The following is a 15,593-nucleotide window of genomic DNA, read 5'->3' as shown; positions in this document are numbered from 1 at the left end:
AACCTAGATAGATAAGCCCAACTTCTCCAACTCAGAAGCTGGGGTGTTTCTCAAGTACTTTCTGATTAAGTTCTTCTTGATGTTCTTTTGAGTCTCTGGTTTGATTTCTATTTTCTGGCAGATTTGATCCACAATATGCTTTTTGCTTTCATCGTTCAAGATCTCATTTAGAAGGGTGGTGACTTTCAAATCAGATGATAGGCCTTCAATTTTGTCGGCAAGGTGGTCCATGGTGGTGGCAAAAATCTCTCGGGTTTTGCTAGCACCCGGTTCACTAGTCGACAATGAAACGTTATACTTCTCCTTGATTTGGTTCATTTTGGCGATTTCTTCTTCGGTTAGGTTATCTTTACTCTTGAACTCCTTGATGTCAGAAAGATCCTTGTACAAGGATTCGGTCGCGGTTTGGCCGAATAAGGCCCTCTTCTGCTGAAGTATTTGACTCTTTTCAGATTCTTCCTGAGAGACGTTGGCCTTTGCTTCTTTTTGATAGGTTGCGAATTGCTGACCTTTGTTCTTCTTAATCTCGGCCACTGCAAAGAATTTTCTGGCACTCAATGGTCTGGTTTGTTCAATTCTAACCAAATCTCCCTCTCTGCAGATATTCCCCTCATCATGCACCAAGTAGTCTTTCTTTTGAAGGAAATGCTTTTGCACTTTATTATCGAACTTCTTCTGAAGGATTCGAACCTTGATAGTTTTCTCCATTTTCCCCTGGGAAATCACAAACCCCAAAAAGTTGAGCCTTGCCATAATGATGTGTGTTGTGTATGCCTGCAACTAGACTGTTCTTAAATCCTCTTCTACTATGACAAAGGACGCATCCAGATCTTCTATGCTGAACCCGTTATTTCTCTAGCACCTTATTTTTCACCTCATTTCGACGACGGTCTCAACAGGAAGAAAAACGATTTTGAAAAATCGCGCCGATCGGCCCCAACATCAAATTTGAGAAATGTCGGATCATGTTTGGGATTTGATGAAGCATGAAGGTTCCGGTTCACTTCCGGGAACAGTAGTGCAAAGAGCACTGGATATCATATGAGGACATAATGGTATGAGAACCCTAGAATGCGGTTTTTCCTTTTTTTTTCTGTTTTATGATGTGGTGTTGCCGCCAAAGTAGAATGGCTGCTCTCACGAAGGAGCAAATGAATGTCTTTTCAGGAAACAAAATGAAAGAAATACATTGCTTGTATATAGCAAGCGCGGGCTGCTTGGTAGATAAATCTTATTTACACTGCTAGGTTGTATTAGTGAAAGATACCCTCCGTACAAACAAAAAAAATCTTAACAGAGAGTTGTAAAAGATTTGGGACCCCTGTCTCAAGGAGAAAAAATACTAGTTCTTTCCTAGTTTGCTGTGTAATCGAAGATTTGTAATGCGCAAGCATTCAGAAGTTTATAGATTTAGCATCTCACACATGTTTGCAGAATCCAGGTCTTTCCGCAGAAGCAAAAAGTCTGCTTATTCAATAATTCCCAAGAAGGAAAAAGAGTAGCGTAATTGGGTCACCCGGAGAGAATTTAAAAGCCTACGACGCTTTTAGCAGATTAATAGATGAGAGTATAGAGAATTTATATTATACATTTAATACAGATTATAACAAATTGAAAGACAAGGAAAGGGGAAAATAAACAAGGAAAGGAAAGGAACGTAAGTCAATGGTTCATTATGCGATGATATAAAGAAGTAAACTAGTCGAAGATGAGGAAGTGTTGAGAGCAGAAAAAATAAAGGAGAGTAGAAGAAGTCAAGGTTCCTTTTCGGGCAGAAATGCTGGTGCGGATCACGTTGCTCTCCGGCCAGTCATGAAATCATGCTTATGGTCTTCATCTATGCTACCATCGGAACTGCCGTCTTCAGACTTATTACCCCTGGGATCGGTTTTCCATTCATACCGTTTATGGATTTTGTTGTGTCTTATCATATTGGACCTGACAGAAAAGTATTTCCCGCACCCAGGCCAATCACATCTATAGGGCTTTTCGCCAGTATGGATATGCATGTGGGTTTTCAAACCAGAAGGCCTATTGAAGACTTTGTGGCACAAGGGGCAGACACGATTCTTCTTTACCGATTTTGATGATATTATGATCGGATGGGTGTTTCTTCTTTTCATATACATATCTTCCGAGTACGCCATGCTATTGTTGACTGAGCTTTCAGCACTGATGGACATTGGAACAGACATAGTATTCACTGAGCTGGGATCATTCATGTTGCTATCATATCCCATACCATTGTCAATCACTCCAATCACAGTAGCGTTTCTGGTACTGGGAGCAGTACTGGTAGCGTAAGTTGCTAGCTCACTAGGAGAACTGTTATAGGCATTGTGAGAATAGTTGTTTACATGGTACACTTCTGGGTGAATTGGAACGTTGTATTGAGTATAGGAGCTACTATCATGATGACCTGCATCTACTTGCTGATAATATCCGTAGTTCTGGGACTGTTGTACTTGCTGAGGGATCATATGCACCTGGTGATATGAAAGCTGCTGATTATCTGGTGGTATAAGAGAGGTATACTGGCTAGGAACAGAACTTGCGCTTGTGCTTTGGCTGTGCATGGCTGAAGTTGCAGAAGGCTGAGAGACGGCATTGGTCAAGGAGCTGCTTGATATCGTACTTGCAACAGCAGGGTTGCTTCTCTTGACGGCGGTAGAAACACCTAAGTTGTTTAATTCTGAGTTGGGTGGCAAGAAGCTTGAAGAATAGTCTTGCGCTTGCATTTGCTGCTGTTGTTGTTGATGTTGATGTTGCTGAGATGTGAGCTGCTGTGGATTCTGCAATTGAGTGGCTACGCTTTCCGACGAGTAATAAGAGTCGGTTTGGTACATGTGATTATTAACCTGCTGTAAAGGTTGAAGACTTTGACCGTACGGGTAAGTCTGAACTCGAGGCAAAGCAGGTTGATGAGAAAGGGCATTAGAGGTGCTGGCAGCAGAGGTCACGTTTGGCTGCTGCAAGTCATCCGAGATAAAGGAGCCCTGATGTTGATACTTCTGGGTTTGCGACTGGATTGAAGATAGATTAGGCGGTTGGTATTGAGACTGGGGAGGATAGAGTTGGTTGTGAAGCGGCTGGATCGAGGATCCCAGTTTTGGCTGCTGAGGAGGAGAAGGAGTTCTGTTTTGCTGAAGCTGCTGGATAGGAGGCAAGTGTTGTTGCTGTTGCTGTTGTTGTTGCTGCTGCTGGTATTGCTGCTCGTTTACCACAGTGTAGTTGTTGTACTGCTGCGCCGGTGTCTGGTAGGAATAAGCCGCAGCTTGCGCCGCCGCCAACGCGTTCTGGTTTGGCTGGTACATCTGGGGCAGATGGTGCAGCTTGTGCTGCGGCCTCGCTTGATCCGGCTGGAGCTGGGGAGAGGGCTCGGTTTGTTGCTGTTGTTGCTGCTGCTGCTGTGACTGGGACGGCATCTGATGCTGCTTCCCGAGGTACTGGTCCATCGACTGCACAAGGGGCTGGGATTGGAAGTTTGGGTTTCTGTACTGGTTTGGTTTGGTGTGGTAGTAGTAGGGCTTGTGCTGTTGGGACAATTGTGAGCTCATCATCTGTATAGAGGTACGGAGAAACGTGGCAAAGCTGCAGGTCGGACAGAGTGGTGGGCTGGATCTGGGGAAATTGGGTCAAGATCGGAAATTTTTCGAAGCCAGGGGGGCATCTAACGCTCTCTATGCAGTCTGCGGTACTGGCGGGGCACACAGGGAAGTCGGATGCAGCAAGGAAGGTGGAATGATTACCGGGGGGAGAGAAATGGCAGCGGATGGTGAAGAGATTGTGCACACAGGAGGCAAGGCACTGGCGGAGAAAAAGAAAGGATGGTGAGGCTAGGGGGAAGAAGGGCCGGCAGCAGGCGCTGGAGATACGGACCACGGCAAGCCTGGGGATCAAGGAACACCACGACGGGCTTGTAAACCTTATATACATACATATGACCTACAGCAGGGACAAACTGGTGCCGGCGCAGGCGCTAGGAACACTGCGACGCTCCTCGAGTCCGCAAGGCACCTCATTCTGGCGGCGGCATTTAGTGTTGATGGGCCGGGAGGCCTATTGTTCGCTGTAAAGGAAACCGGATTTACGCTGCTGCAGGGCTTCTTCCGTGGCGGGAGTCTGTGCGTGCATGATCGGCAACGTGCAGCACCGGGGGTGCCGTGCCGGGATGACGTAGCGGTGGGGGGAGGAGAGGAGGCGGAGTTTTAGGGCAAGCGAGAGGGCGGGAGCCGGCGGGACGCCCGCTGTCGGACGAGAGGAGAGGGAAAAGCAGCGGTGTTACGTAAGCGTGCAGCGGTGATGGAGGTGGCGGGTGACGCAGGGCGGGCTAAACGGCTGCGTGTCCGAGGTAGGCAGGTGGGGGCACCGGGGACACTGCCAGTTGCTGTGTTTATGTACGCTGGGCTGCGGACCTGCCGTTTGCGGGAGGATCAGGGGAAGGGGCGGAACGCACATCCGCCAGCGGAGAGCCGAGCGTCTTCCTAGAGCAAACGTGGGAGGGCAAGCGTGGTGAGGGGCGGGAGGAGTTGGCGGGAGGTGCTGGCGGGGGCTCCGGACGGGGGCTCCTGACGGGTTGGGCCCCTGTGTCTGGGGCAAGGTTTAGCGGGGAACGGCTGCGCAGCGTATTGTCTGGCGACAGGGCGCCATTGGAGAGGCTGAAGAAGGAGGGGAGGAAGCGGCCACGGCCACGGCCACGGCACATGGCCTGCTCCCGGACGCACGCAGCACGCAAGGTTTGTGTACGGGGAGCAACGGAAAAACACTCAAAGCACGCAAAACCTGCAGCGCAGGCAGCGCATGCAGAGCGCAGCACCTGCACCCGGGTGGACCTATTACAAGCGAGCTTTCCCCCATTGGGCAACCCGACCCGCGAAAATCAGGTCCGTACAGAAAGACCAACTCTAAACGCAACTAGGACAAGGACCCACGCATGCATGCTGCACGCTCGATCCCAGGTCAGGCTGCACTGACTCAGCATCCTCCGGCGCTCCGTCACCCCGGCCCGCTATGATCGGCGGCACGCCCGCGGACCGATTGTGTGTCCGAGCGTGCGGTGCACATCGGAGGCGTCGCCCCCCGGTGGGAGCAAATCGCCTTCGCTGTTCCGTGGCCACACAGCAACCATAGCGTGTGCCGGCTGGTTGCCGGAAGGAATCCGTCCTCCAGCACCCGTCCTCCAGCGATGCGCCGCCTCCCCCGGCCGGCAGAGGCGCCCGCCCGCCTGTACGGTGCGGGCCCCGACTGCATGCACGCCCGTGCTGTAAACCCCCAAGCGCCGACACATCCTCCGCGATCTGCATTCCGAAACGATTGCGTCACCGGACGGAAAGACTAAGGGTGCCTCGCCCTAGTCCCGGCTAGCTTGCAGATCGTGATCTGACAGGTCGGCCGTGCGTCCTGCCCGCTCCCAAGCCTCGAAAAGCACTCCCGCTTCACTAGACAGGAGAGTCTGCCTGAGCAGCCAGCTAGGGCTGCATATCGTACCACGCACCACAGGCATCCTCTGCTGTCGCCCTATGCCATCTCACACGCAAGCCGGACTAGACACATTCCGGCACAGCCAGTTCCAGATCTAGGGCTAGTTAGTCGCCAGGCCAGCCAGGGGCAGACGCCCGGCCGCCAGAATCGACGGCGCCCGTGGGCCCACCGCGCCGTTGCCACGCCGATCTGTGCCGAGCTCCCCTCCGCCGAGGCCCAGCCACACATCTCGCTGAGCGCCGTCCGCGCTGCCGCCGGGGCAGCATCTTGCTCGCCAAAGCCCTAGCTGAGCCAGGATTGGCAGAGCCAACGAAGCTTTGCTTCGTGACGATCCAGCTGGACCGCCCCAGCGTAGGTTCAAATGTGCTCGCCTTGCTGAGGATCATCCAGTTGGCAGAGCGTGCGGTAACTGGGTGGCCCAACGGGCCTAACGGGATGGGCGCCTGGTTCGCTGGCGGAACAGATCGCCCCTATCTCCGGATCTGCACAACCCAGGCGTCCAGCAACCGGCCACCCAGCAGGTGCTACGCTGAGCTAAAAATCATGCTACCTCCACTCTCCTCCTCCAATGGAAATCTCTTATCTGGCTACCAGTAGGGTGACAGGTTGGCAGAAGAAATGGCAGGCCTCGGCCTCGGCCTCGGCCGCTGCCGACGCGTCGATTCTGGCGACAAACTCTTCTGCGGTACCAATTTTTTTTTCATCTCCTAGGCGGATTTTCCAATATATTTTTTTTTCTTTTCATAAAAATTTTTTTAGAATTTTTTTTTTCATATAATCAAATCATCCATGTATAGAGAACACCCGGTTGGAAAGATCAGCTTCTTTGCTTCGGTTCCCTCTTTTGAGCTCTTCAAGACAGATACGTCCACACCCAGGAACACACATCTGGTAACACTGATTCCAAGATGCAATTAACCTGGAAAGATATCCCAAGTGTCCCAACTTCAAATGACATGCTTGACATTGTCTTGAACCGGACCCAGAGAAAAACCCCAACCGTCATCAGAGTGGGGTTCCAAATCCAGCGTATCAGAGCTTTCTACATGCGTAAGGTGAAGTTCACTGCAGAAGGGTTTGTCGAAAAGCTCGACGAAATCTTGCAAAAGTTTCCAAACATCAACGATTTGCATCCATTCCACAGAGATTTGATGGACACTTTGTACGAGAAGAACCATTATAAAGTCTCCCTCGGCTCCCTTTCTAAGGCCAAGGCCTTTGTCGAACAGATCTCCAGAGATTACATCCGTTTGCTCAAGTTCGGTCAATCCTTGTTCCAGTGCAAACAGTTGAAGAGAGCGGCGTTGGGTCGTATGGCAACTACGGTCAAGAAGTTGAAGGACGCTTTGCTTTATCTCGAACAAGTCAGACAGCATATTGGTAGATTACCATCCATTGACCCAAACACCAGAACCTTGTTGATCTGTGGCTACCCTAACGTGGGTAAGTCATCTTTCCTTCGTTGTATCACCAAGGCTGACGTCGACGTGCAGCCTTACGCTTTCACAACCAAATCTCTCTATGTCGGACATTTCGACTACAAATATTTGCGTTTCCAGGCCATCGATACTCCAGGTATTTTGGACAGACCAACCGAAGAGATGAACAACATTGAAATGCAGTCCATTTACGCAATCGCCCACTTGCGTTCCTGTGTTTTATACTTCATGGATTTATCCGAGCAGTGTGGTTTCAGCATTGAATCCCAAGTCAAGCTTTTCAATTCCATCAAGCCTTTGTTTGCCAACAAGTCCGTTTTGGTTGTCATCAACAAGACTGATATCATCCACGTTGAAGACTTGGACTCTGAAAGACAAAAGTTGATCAACTCCATGCTTGAAACCCCAGGTGTCGAGATAATGCAAACTTCTTGTTATAACGAAGAAAATGTGATGCAAGTCAGAAACAAGGCCTGTGAAAAATTGTTGACTTCAAGAATCGAGCAGAAGTTGAAGGGCTCCGGTAGAGTCAACAATGTTTTGAATAAGATTCACGTTTCCAAACCGGTTGCAAGAGACGAGTTGGACAGAGAACCTCATATTCCTGAAGCTGTCAAGTTACTGAAAAAGTATGATTCCAACGATCCAGAAAGAAGAAAACTTGCCAAGGATATCGAACTCGAGAATGGTGGTGCTGGTGTCTACAACATCAACTTGAAGGAAAAGTACATCCTGGACGATGAAGAATGGAAAAATGATGCCATGCCTGAAATTTTGGAAGGTAAGAACGTCTACGATTTCCTTGATCCTGATATTGCATTGAAATTACAAGCATTGGAGGAAGAAGAGGAACAGCTCGAGCGTGAAGGGTTCTACGATTCTGATAATGATATGGAAGATGACGAGCAAGCATCTGATATCAACAGAATACGTGAAAAGGCTCAATGGATTAGAGACAAGCAAAAAGTGATGATAAACGACGCCCGTTTGAAGAAGCATTTGAGCAACCGTGCTATAATGCCAAGATCCAAGATTACGAAGTCCTTCGGCGAGTTGGAGAACCACATGTATCTTGTTGGTCACGACACAAACGTGTTGAAGGACAAGAAGGGTAAGAGTAAGAAGCAATTCAATGTCAAGGGTTCTGATATTTTACGTGGTTCAATTGAAGATGAACTCAGAACTGGTGGTGTCAAGCCATTGAATCAATCCGATAGATTGAACGACGGTATTGACGATGGTGCTCTTAGATCGAAGGCTGAAAGAATCGTCAAGATGGAGAGAAGGGAAAGAAACAGAAACTCCAAGAAGGGTGAAGCTGATAGAACTATCGGCGACCAAATGCCAAAGCATTTGTTCAGTGGTAAGAGAGGTAATGGTAAGACCGACTTCCGTTAATCAGCTCTTATTTATATCTTCTTCCCACCTTTTTTTTCTTGATTCTTAACCATTTCATACATTACTCCCGTTTACTCTTTTACTAAAGAAATTCCCTCTATCGATTTGATATGAACTAACTACCTTGGCTTTTCAGTTATGAATTTATAGGCCTACACTTCTTCTGTTTTAGCATTCTTATATATCTAACTAATTTTGCGATTGTCTTTTTATTAATATATTTATATATATTCCATTCCGAAAATAAAAAATAATATGTTCAAAAACCAATGAAACGAATGTATATTGAAAATGTGGCTCAACAAGATAATACAAATAAAAAAAATGAAGTTGAATAAAATAGAGTGAATAAAATCAAATACACAATAAAACCTTGAAATAAAGTAACTCGTGATAAAATAAAAGAATCAAAAAAGCAAAAAAAAACTAATCCAATCATTATTTTTTGGCAACCGTTCTTTTTGACCCATATAAAAGCTTTTCCCTTTTTTTTTATATAAAAGTTTTCACATCATGTGAACATAATAGTAGTAATATATTTTTTGTAACTTTTTCGTACCATTTAGCTTGTACATTAATCCTTAACTTTTTTTCCCGCATCCCAAAATGTTCTACCCTTCCCGTATTCTAAATATTTATTTGGTTAATATAACATTATGACATAATATCTTTTTGTCTTTTAATTTTTGTGATTGTTATAAGCATAAGGTAAATAAATGGAGCTGTAGCTTCTAACAGCCTGGTAAATATCAATGATTAATCCATAATGAAAGGGGTATCTTCTTCAATCAAACTATATGGATCCTTCACTGAAGACATCGCGATAAGCGGGTGTTGAGAGCCAAACGAAGATCTGGAATGTCTTCTTTTCAATTCTTGAGGAGTTAATAGATCGTTCAAAGAGCTTGGAACAAAATCAACATCTTCAGATTCCCTGCCAAGGTTGCTGAGATCGTTTTCATCGTCATTTTCATCCTCAGAATCCATAATTGCACTATCCACAATAGCAGAATAGTTTTGAGTATTTGCAGAAGAAGTTGGAGACGTGAAGAGTAGTTGCGATGGAGAGTCAAATGATTGGTCAAGTGAATGATTAAAAGAGGAGTTTGGGTTGGAGGGGATTGAGTTGATGATGTTGTTGTTGGTTTTTGTACTATTGGATAGTCTCATGTTGGTATTCGATGTGTTGGAGAAAGATATTGACCTAACGAATTGTGCTTGTGCCTGAGCGCTCAGGTTGGCAATATTATTGATACTACTATTGCTGTTGCTGTTATTGGTCAATTGGTTTGAGGGAGAGTTTGACCAGATGGATATTCCGTTGAAGGGGGAGGTTGCCATTGTTGACGTTTGAGAAGCTGCTGGAGCTGTAGAAGATATCTGAACAGATGAAGCAGAGGTAGAAGGTAAAATTGAGCTGTTGTAGTTATAGTTTTGAGTAGCAAGGTTGTAGTAAGAGTTTGGGTTGCTTTTGTTGCCAAAGCTATAGTAATTATTGTTGTAATTAGTAGCATTTTGTTGATTGGTGTTGTTGTTGCCGATGTAAGCGTTCTGTGGTGAGCTATAGTAATCATTGATACTTATTGGCTCCACTGTGTTGACAATGTCAGAAGGGCTTGAATCGCTGCTGGTTGTCTTTTTGTTATTGTGGCTGTGGCTGTTGTTGTTAGTGTTATGATTGTTGTTGTTGCTGCCATCCAGCTGGGTCTGCTGATGATGTTGGTTATAGTGGTGGGTATGGTTGTGATGTTGATGCTGCGGTTGGTGCTGGTGGTGTCCGGACTGGTAGGAGCCTTGAAGGTTTTTTGTGTTCACCTTCCTCCCGTCAGGCAAGACGTGAGCAAGGGCACACTTTATACCGAATTTGCAATTACCCTTTTGGAAGTACTTGCATGGCTGGGAGTCCAACGAGACGTCGGTTGCGTGAGAGAAAGGACATGAGTTTCCGGCTTGACAGGCGCCTTGGCGGAAGAACTTGCACGGAACGTGAGATAAATCTAGCGCAAAAGGCAGCCGGAAGAGGGAGGGGAGAAAGTAGGGAGCATTAGTATTTTGGAACAAGAGACAGAATAGACGGAGGCTGGGAAAAAAAGAAATGACGTACTTTTGGAAGGTTGACTTTTGTTGTTAATCTCGGTGATTACAGAGACTTTCTGTGATGGGGTCAAGTTGGAGTTTTTGAGAACATTGATGATGTCTATATTTGAAGGCAGTGTAGGGTTGGTTTCGTTCATCAAAGGGGGTGACGTCGGATTGAGTGAGTGATTGTGGATGAAGAGAAAAAAAAGCAAAAGGAAGCCAGACAGGAGAAGAAGATAAAGGAAGCAGAGAAGGAAAGAGATTAGAAATACGTAAAAGGTGAGCAAAAGAGAACGTTGGTTAGACTGGCAGTGACGGATAGTGAGTGGCACGGACCACAGTATGGAGAATAGATAAGGAAAAAAATATTATTTTGTAATAAATTATTGTTGCGGTGCTGCGTGAGAGCGTATCGGGATTAACGCGTGGATTCTCCATAGGAGTAAAAAGAGTATGAGTGAGTGGATTGAGAGTACGGTTCTAACATTAATCTCTACAGCTATAGACACGGTCAGATCTTCTGATCGTAGTGGAAGACAAGATAGTTGGGCAAGCCGAAGACCTCGTAGCCCAAGCGCTTGCACATTTTGGAGAAGCCCTCTGTCTCGATGAGGTGATAGAAGGGGAAGTTGGGGAACATGGCGCCGTCTCTGTGGACATCGGCCTTGACAAGCAGACAAGTGCCTCCGACACCGTCGAGGGGCATTTCGTCGTTGACGTTGCCTGTCTCGTCGTAGAAATGAGCCATGAGGGGTCTGTAGGTGACTATTTCCTGGTAGCCCTCGACGATGATCTCGTCGTCGGCCATGGTGGAGGCCAAGCGGAGGCCCTCGTCGGACTCTGCCCAGTTGTTGAAGTCGTAGGCCCGGATGGACTCCTTGTTTTCGTTCTGGTCGAAGTAGCGCTGGTAGCAGTTTGCTGCGAGGACAGGCTTGTTGTGGCTGGTCATGTCCTGGATGAGAGATCTTGGGGTCTCGACGATGTCTGCGTCGAGCCAGAGCACCCAGGAGGTGAAGGGACCGATGGTGGAGAAGAGGAGGGAGTTTCTGGCGGTGGCCATCTGGGAGCGTCTTTCTTTCTGGACCTTGAGGGCGTGTCTGTCCTTCTCGAGCTGGGAGACGGGGGAGTCGTTGTCCTGCCTGAGGATTGTGATTTTGGAGAACTTGGACGCGGAGGCGTCCTTGGCGCCCTGGACCTTCTTGACGGCGGTCTCCAAGCTCTTGAGCGCGGCGTCTCCCTCGGCTGTCCGAGGGAGGATGAAGCCAAGCTCGATGAGCTCTCGTGGGTAGGACAGCTCGAGCAGGTTCTGCCAGTAGTCCTCGTGGAAGTTGGCCATGGGCGTCAAGATGAGCACCTTTTCGTTGTTCTGCAGCGCGTCCTCCGACGCCTTCAACGTGTTGAGGTCGTAGTGGGAGATGTGGTCGGCCGGGAGGTTTTTCGGGGTCCATGCGTTCTTGCCCCCCGCCTTGGGCTTGTATGAGTACGGCGACTTCTTGCGGTTTGCTGCTATCACGGACTCCTCCTCGCGGGGCCCCGTGCCCCTCACGAGGAAGTAGAGGAACAGCACCAACACGACGGTCACGACGAGCTTCAGCGGGTTCGACCTTGTCAGCAGCCTGTGCACGGTCCTCTTGTACTGCGCCAGCGACATCTGTGTGGTGGACGGTGTGGTGGACGGTGTGGTGGAAGATGGCACAGTAGCAGCCTGGGGAGAGGGGGGTGACGGCGGACGCCGCAAGATCTGCGCTACACACGCCGACACAAGTGCATGTTTGGTCCTACAGATTCAACTTTCGTGAGTGAAACAGGCACACTCGCAGACAACAACATCGATCCGCACATGTACACGTAACTTCGCAGCAGTGCAAATCCCCCGACGCGTCGCCGACGCGTCGCCAACCCGTCGCCAACCCGTCGCCGACGCGTCGACAGCAGCCCTGCTCCGCGCCGCGCACCCGCCATTCATTTGCGACGCGTCGCCGACGCGTCGCCCCCACCCACTGCCCGCCGCCCGTCCGGCCGCCGCGACGGTGTTTCTCCGCCCCGCGCGCAGAGAGGGGCCGCCGTCGGGGGCCGTCCACTTTGCACACCCGCACCCGCACCCTCGCACGCCTTGCAGGCCCGTGCAGGACAAGGGGCGGAGACACGGGGTGCGCTGCGGCAAGCGGGGCACGGCGCGGCGGGTGCGCGGCGGGGGGGTGAGGGTGGCGAGGTGCTCGGAGTCCTGCCCCGCGGCGGGGCAGGGCAGTGACAGGGCTACTCGGGGCCACGGACTGCGGGGACGGCGGCGGCGGGGGTGTCGGCATAGGAGCCGGTGCAGGCCAGACAAAGAGGACGGGGGAAGAGCAAAGCCGGAGGCCGTTGGATGGAGGGGGGGGCCTGTGGTGGTGGCGGCCGGGGGGAACTAGCAGGGTTTTTGGACGGGGCAAGTATAAAAGGACAGGGGTCTGCCGTGGCGGACAGGGGGTGGGAGGAAGGCAGGCGGGATGGAGAGAGAGTGTGGGGAGCAGAACACGCAGAACAGACTAGGCACGCACGCACGCACATAGGCACATAGGCACATACGCTTATACGCATTCACACACACACACACACATACACACACACACACGCAATGAACAACAACTCCTTCAACGACGACTTGGAGAAGCAGGCAAACGACGACTCGGCGGGCTCAAACGAGGGCTTCCCCCGCGTGGACCACCAGCTCACGCACAAGTCGTTCCGGCACGACGACGACCACATCTACATCAACGACGTGCCCATCAACAAGGCGGAGTTCACGCAGGCGTTCGGCGGTACGTTCGAGGTGAGCCGGCGGGAGAAGACCCGGGAGCTGCGGGAGTACGGCAACCCGGTGCCGGCCGGGTTGGGGGCGTTCAGCGCCTCGGCGATCTCGCTCGGGCTCGTGCAGATGCACGCCAAGCACGTCCACCAGGCCAACACGCTCTTGGGCGCGTTCTTGACCACGTCCGGGCTCGTGGAGATCATCGTGGGCATCCTCTGCTTTGTGATCGGCAACACGTGGGCGTCGTGCACGTTTCTCATGTTCGGCGGCTTCTGGTCGTCGTACGCCTTTGTGCTCATGGACGTGGGCGGCATCGCCGCCAGCTACTCGTCCGCCGCGGAGTACGGCCAGTCCGTCGCCATCTTCTTCCTCCCCTGGGCCATGTTCTCCTTCTTTTTGTGGATCTGCACCTGGAAGTCCACCGTCGCCTTGTCGCTCTTGATGTTCCTCATCTGGTTCTTTGTTCTTCTCTTCACCATCGCCCAGTTCATCTCCTCCGTCAACCTCTTCAAGGCCGGCGGCTTTTTCGCCATCTTTGCCGGCTGCGTCGGCTTCTACAACATGCTCGCCGGGCTTGCCGACAAGACCAACACATACTTCATCATCAAGCCCGTCCTGCTTCCAAACCAGCCAACCGTCGAGGAACTCAAAGACGCCTGAACGCGCCGCACTGTCCGGCCTCCCCTCCTCTAATGTCCTTTCTTTTTCTTCCCCTGTGGTCCCCTGTGGTCCCTTTCTTTTCCTTCCTTCTCTTACCCTCCCTCCCTCATGTCTACGTGTCTAATTCTCTATTTATCTAGTTTATAACTCGGCTTAATGACCCACCCACTCCTGGCCAACTCGCTCGTCTCCCCCTCGCCTTTCCGCCAGACAATAAGGAGCGCACGCACGCCACATTTCCATTCTTCGTCCTCATCTCCTTCCTTACCATCACCACCACTACTTCACCACCCAATCACTCTGTCCCAATTCCTAAACCACACCCACCCATTCCGCCATGTTCGTGCTACCTAACTGGGGGTTCAGAAACACTGTCCACGCATACCACTCCGACGACTCCGTCAAGCTGCCGCTCAAGCCCCTCTCCCCAGGGTCCACCACTGCCACTTCCTCCGTCTCCTTAAACCAGTTTGTCGAAACGAGGATCCCGGACATCAAGGACGGCGCCAAACATGTCCTAAAGCCTTACCTTTTCACGGGTACCCTGCAGACCTTGTACACCTTCAAGGCAGACTTCCACCAGACATACCCCGTCTACTTCGCTCGTGAAATCATCACCATCACCGAAGATGACGTGGAGTCCTCCCGTACAACCTTTGAACACTTGCACCCGGGCGAGTTCACCTTGGACTACGTTGTCGCACCACCGGTAGAAGAACTGGACGATGAAGTTTTTAAGGCCCGCTCCGCAGAGACAATCCCAGAGGGCTATCCAAAGTTGCGCCCTCGTTGTCGTTACTACACCACCAAGGAGCTCGCCGCCCTCAAGGAAGATTGGTCCAAAGACGGCGCTCCCATCAGCATCATATTACCCGGGTTGGCAGGAGGCATTCAAGAAGCTCCCATCAGATCCACCTGCTACAAGTTGTACAAACAGGGCCATCATGTCCTTGTTCTGAACCAGAGAGGCGCCAGTCGTTCCAAAATCACTACGCCCTACCTCTATACAGGCTTAGACACAGACGACATCAAATACATCATACACAAGTTCCAGCAAGAATTTTCAGATGAGGTCCACATCAAGAGACAATTCCATGCCATTGGATACTCCTTCGGTGGTCTACAACTCGTCAACTACTTGGGCAAGGAAGGCAAGGATTCCAAATTGACTTCTGCAATCACAATCTCCTCCCCATGGGATTTGAACGAGTCCATGTCCCACGTGGACAAGTCCATCAGCGGCCACTACCTCTTCCAGCCGGTAATCATCCATATGTTGCTCAAGATGGTCAAGAGTAACAGGGAAGCCTTGAGTGCGAGACCGGATTTGTTCAATGACGAAGTTTACCAGGATCTAAAGAAAAGGATAAAGTCTCCGGTGGAGTTCGACAATCAGTACACTTCCAAGTTGGTTGGCTTCCCAAGTGGTAAACTCTACTACTACGCCGCGTCACCCCTATGGAGAATATTCCAGATTAGAACCCCTCTATTGGTAATCAACTCTACCGACGACCCAATGATCTCCACTGACTACCCATACCTTGAAGTAAAAAAACAGCCTTGGATATATATGGCCACTGCAGACCTCGGTGGTCACTACTCTTTCATCAAGAATGACGGCGACTTCTGGTTCTCCAACGTGGTTGAAAGCTGGATCGACTCCTGGAAAGAACTCGATGTCTTCACTCCACATGATGTTGATGACAACGGGTGGGATATCCCAACAAGAACAAAGATCGTTTGATCCA

The 15,593-nt window shown here is 50.1% G+C and overlaps 9 protein-coding genes across 9 annotated transcripts; 4 read left to right on the top strand and 5 right to left on the bottom strand.

Moving 5' to 3' along the window:
• Positions 1–3: 3 nt before the first annotated feature.
• PICMEDRAFT_74152 (hypothetical protein) lies at positions 4–753 on the bottom strand (the record flags this gene model as incomplete). The annotated part of the gene is made up of 1 exon (XM_019164690.1): positions 4–753. One exon carries the CDS (start codon positions 751–753, stop codon positions 4–6), a length of 750 nt encoding a protein of 249 aa, XP_019016504.1.
• Positions 754–1,901: 1,148 nt separating this feature from the next.
• PICMEDRAFT_22777 (hypothetical protein) lies at positions 1,902–2,060 on the bottom strand (the record flags this gene model as incomplete). The annotated part of the gene is made up of 1 exon (XM_019162276.1): positions 1,902–2,060. A coding segment is annotated over one exon (159 nt), but the record flags the coding sequence as incomplete, so codon positions are not given.
• Positions 2,061–4,652: 2,592 nt separating this feature from the next.
• Positions 4,653–4,995, top strand: PICMEDRAFT_17860 (hypothetical protein). Its single transcript, XM_019161782.1, has one exon. It carries the CDS (start codon positions 4,704–4,706, stop codon positions 4,971–4,973), a length of 270 nt encoding a protein of 89 aa, XP_019016502.1. The 5' UTR covers positions 4,653–4,703; the 3' UTR covers positions 4,974–4,995.
• Positions 4,996–6,389: 1,394 nt separating this feature from the next.
• PICMEDRAFT_74150 (hypothetical protein) lies at positions 6,390–8,318 on the top strand (the record flags this gene model as incomplete). Its single annotated transcript, XM_019164689.1, has 1 exon — positions 6,390–8,318. One exon carries the CDS (start codon positions 6,390–6,392, stop codon positions 8,316–8,318), a length of 1,929 nt encoding a protein of 642 aa, XP_019016501.1.
• Positions 8,319–10,142: 1,824 nt separating this feature from the next.
• Positions 10,143–10,316, bottom strand: PICMEDRAFT_22960 (hypothetical protein; the record flags this gene model as incomplete). The annotated part of the gene is made up of 1 exon (XM_019162287.1): positions 10,143–10,316. A coding segment is annotated over one exon (174 nt), but the record flags the coding sequence as incomplete, so codon positions are not given.
• A 592-nt stretch (positions 10,317–10,908) lies between these two features.
• On the bottom strand, positions 10,909–12,048 carry PICMEDRAFT_74148 (hypothetical protein; the record flags this gene model as incomplete). The annotated part of the gene is made up of 1 exon (XM_019164688.1): positions 10,909–12,048. The coding sequence occupies one exon, from the start codon at positions 12,046–12,048 to the stop codon at positions 10,909–10,911; it is 1,140 nt and encodes a 379-aa protein (XP_019016499.1).
• A 735-nt stretch (positions 12,049–12,783) lies between these two features.
• On the bottom strand, positions 12,784–13,006 carry PICMEDRAFT_17856 (hypothetical protein). The gene has a single exon (XM_019161780.1). The coding sequence runs from the start codon at positions 12,958–12,960 to the stop codon at positions 12,802–12,804; it is 159 nt and encodes a 52-aa protein (XP_019016498.1). The 5' UTR covers positions 12,961–13,006; the 3' UTR covers positions 12,784–12,801.
• Positions 13,007–13,011: 5 nt separating this feature from the next.
• On the top strand, positions 13,012–13,845 carry PICMEDRAFT_74147 (hypothetical protein; the record flags this gene model as incomplete). Its single annotated transcript, XM_019164687.1, has 1 exon — positions 13,012–13,845. One exon carries the CDS (start codon positions 13,012–13,014, stop codon positions 13,843–13,845), a length of 834 nt encoding a protein of 277 aa, XP_019016497.1.
• Positions 13,846–14,182: 337 nt separating this feature from the next.
• PICMEDRAFT_74146 (hypothetical protein) lies at positions 14,183–15,589 on the top strand (the record flags this gene model as incomplete). Its single annotated transcript, XM_019164686.1, has 1 exon — positions 14,183–15,589. One exon carries the CDS (start codon positions 14,183–14,185, stop codon positions 15,587–15,589), a length of 1,407 nt encoding a protein of 468 aa, XP_019016496.1.
• Positions 15,590–15,593: the final 4 nt, after the last annotated feature.

Source organism: Pichia membranifaciens, assembly GCF_001661235.1.
Source record: "Pichia membranifaciens NRRL Y-2026 unplaced genomic scaffold PICMEscaffold_5, whole genome shotgun sequence".
In the NCBI taxonomy this organism is placed as follows: Eukaryota; Fungi; Ascomycota; class Pichiomycetes; order Pichiales; family Pichiaceae; genus Pichia; species Pichia membranifaciens.
The sequence above is the reverse complement of the archived record's forward strand: the minus strand, read 5'-3'. Positions and strand labels throughout refer to the sequence as shown.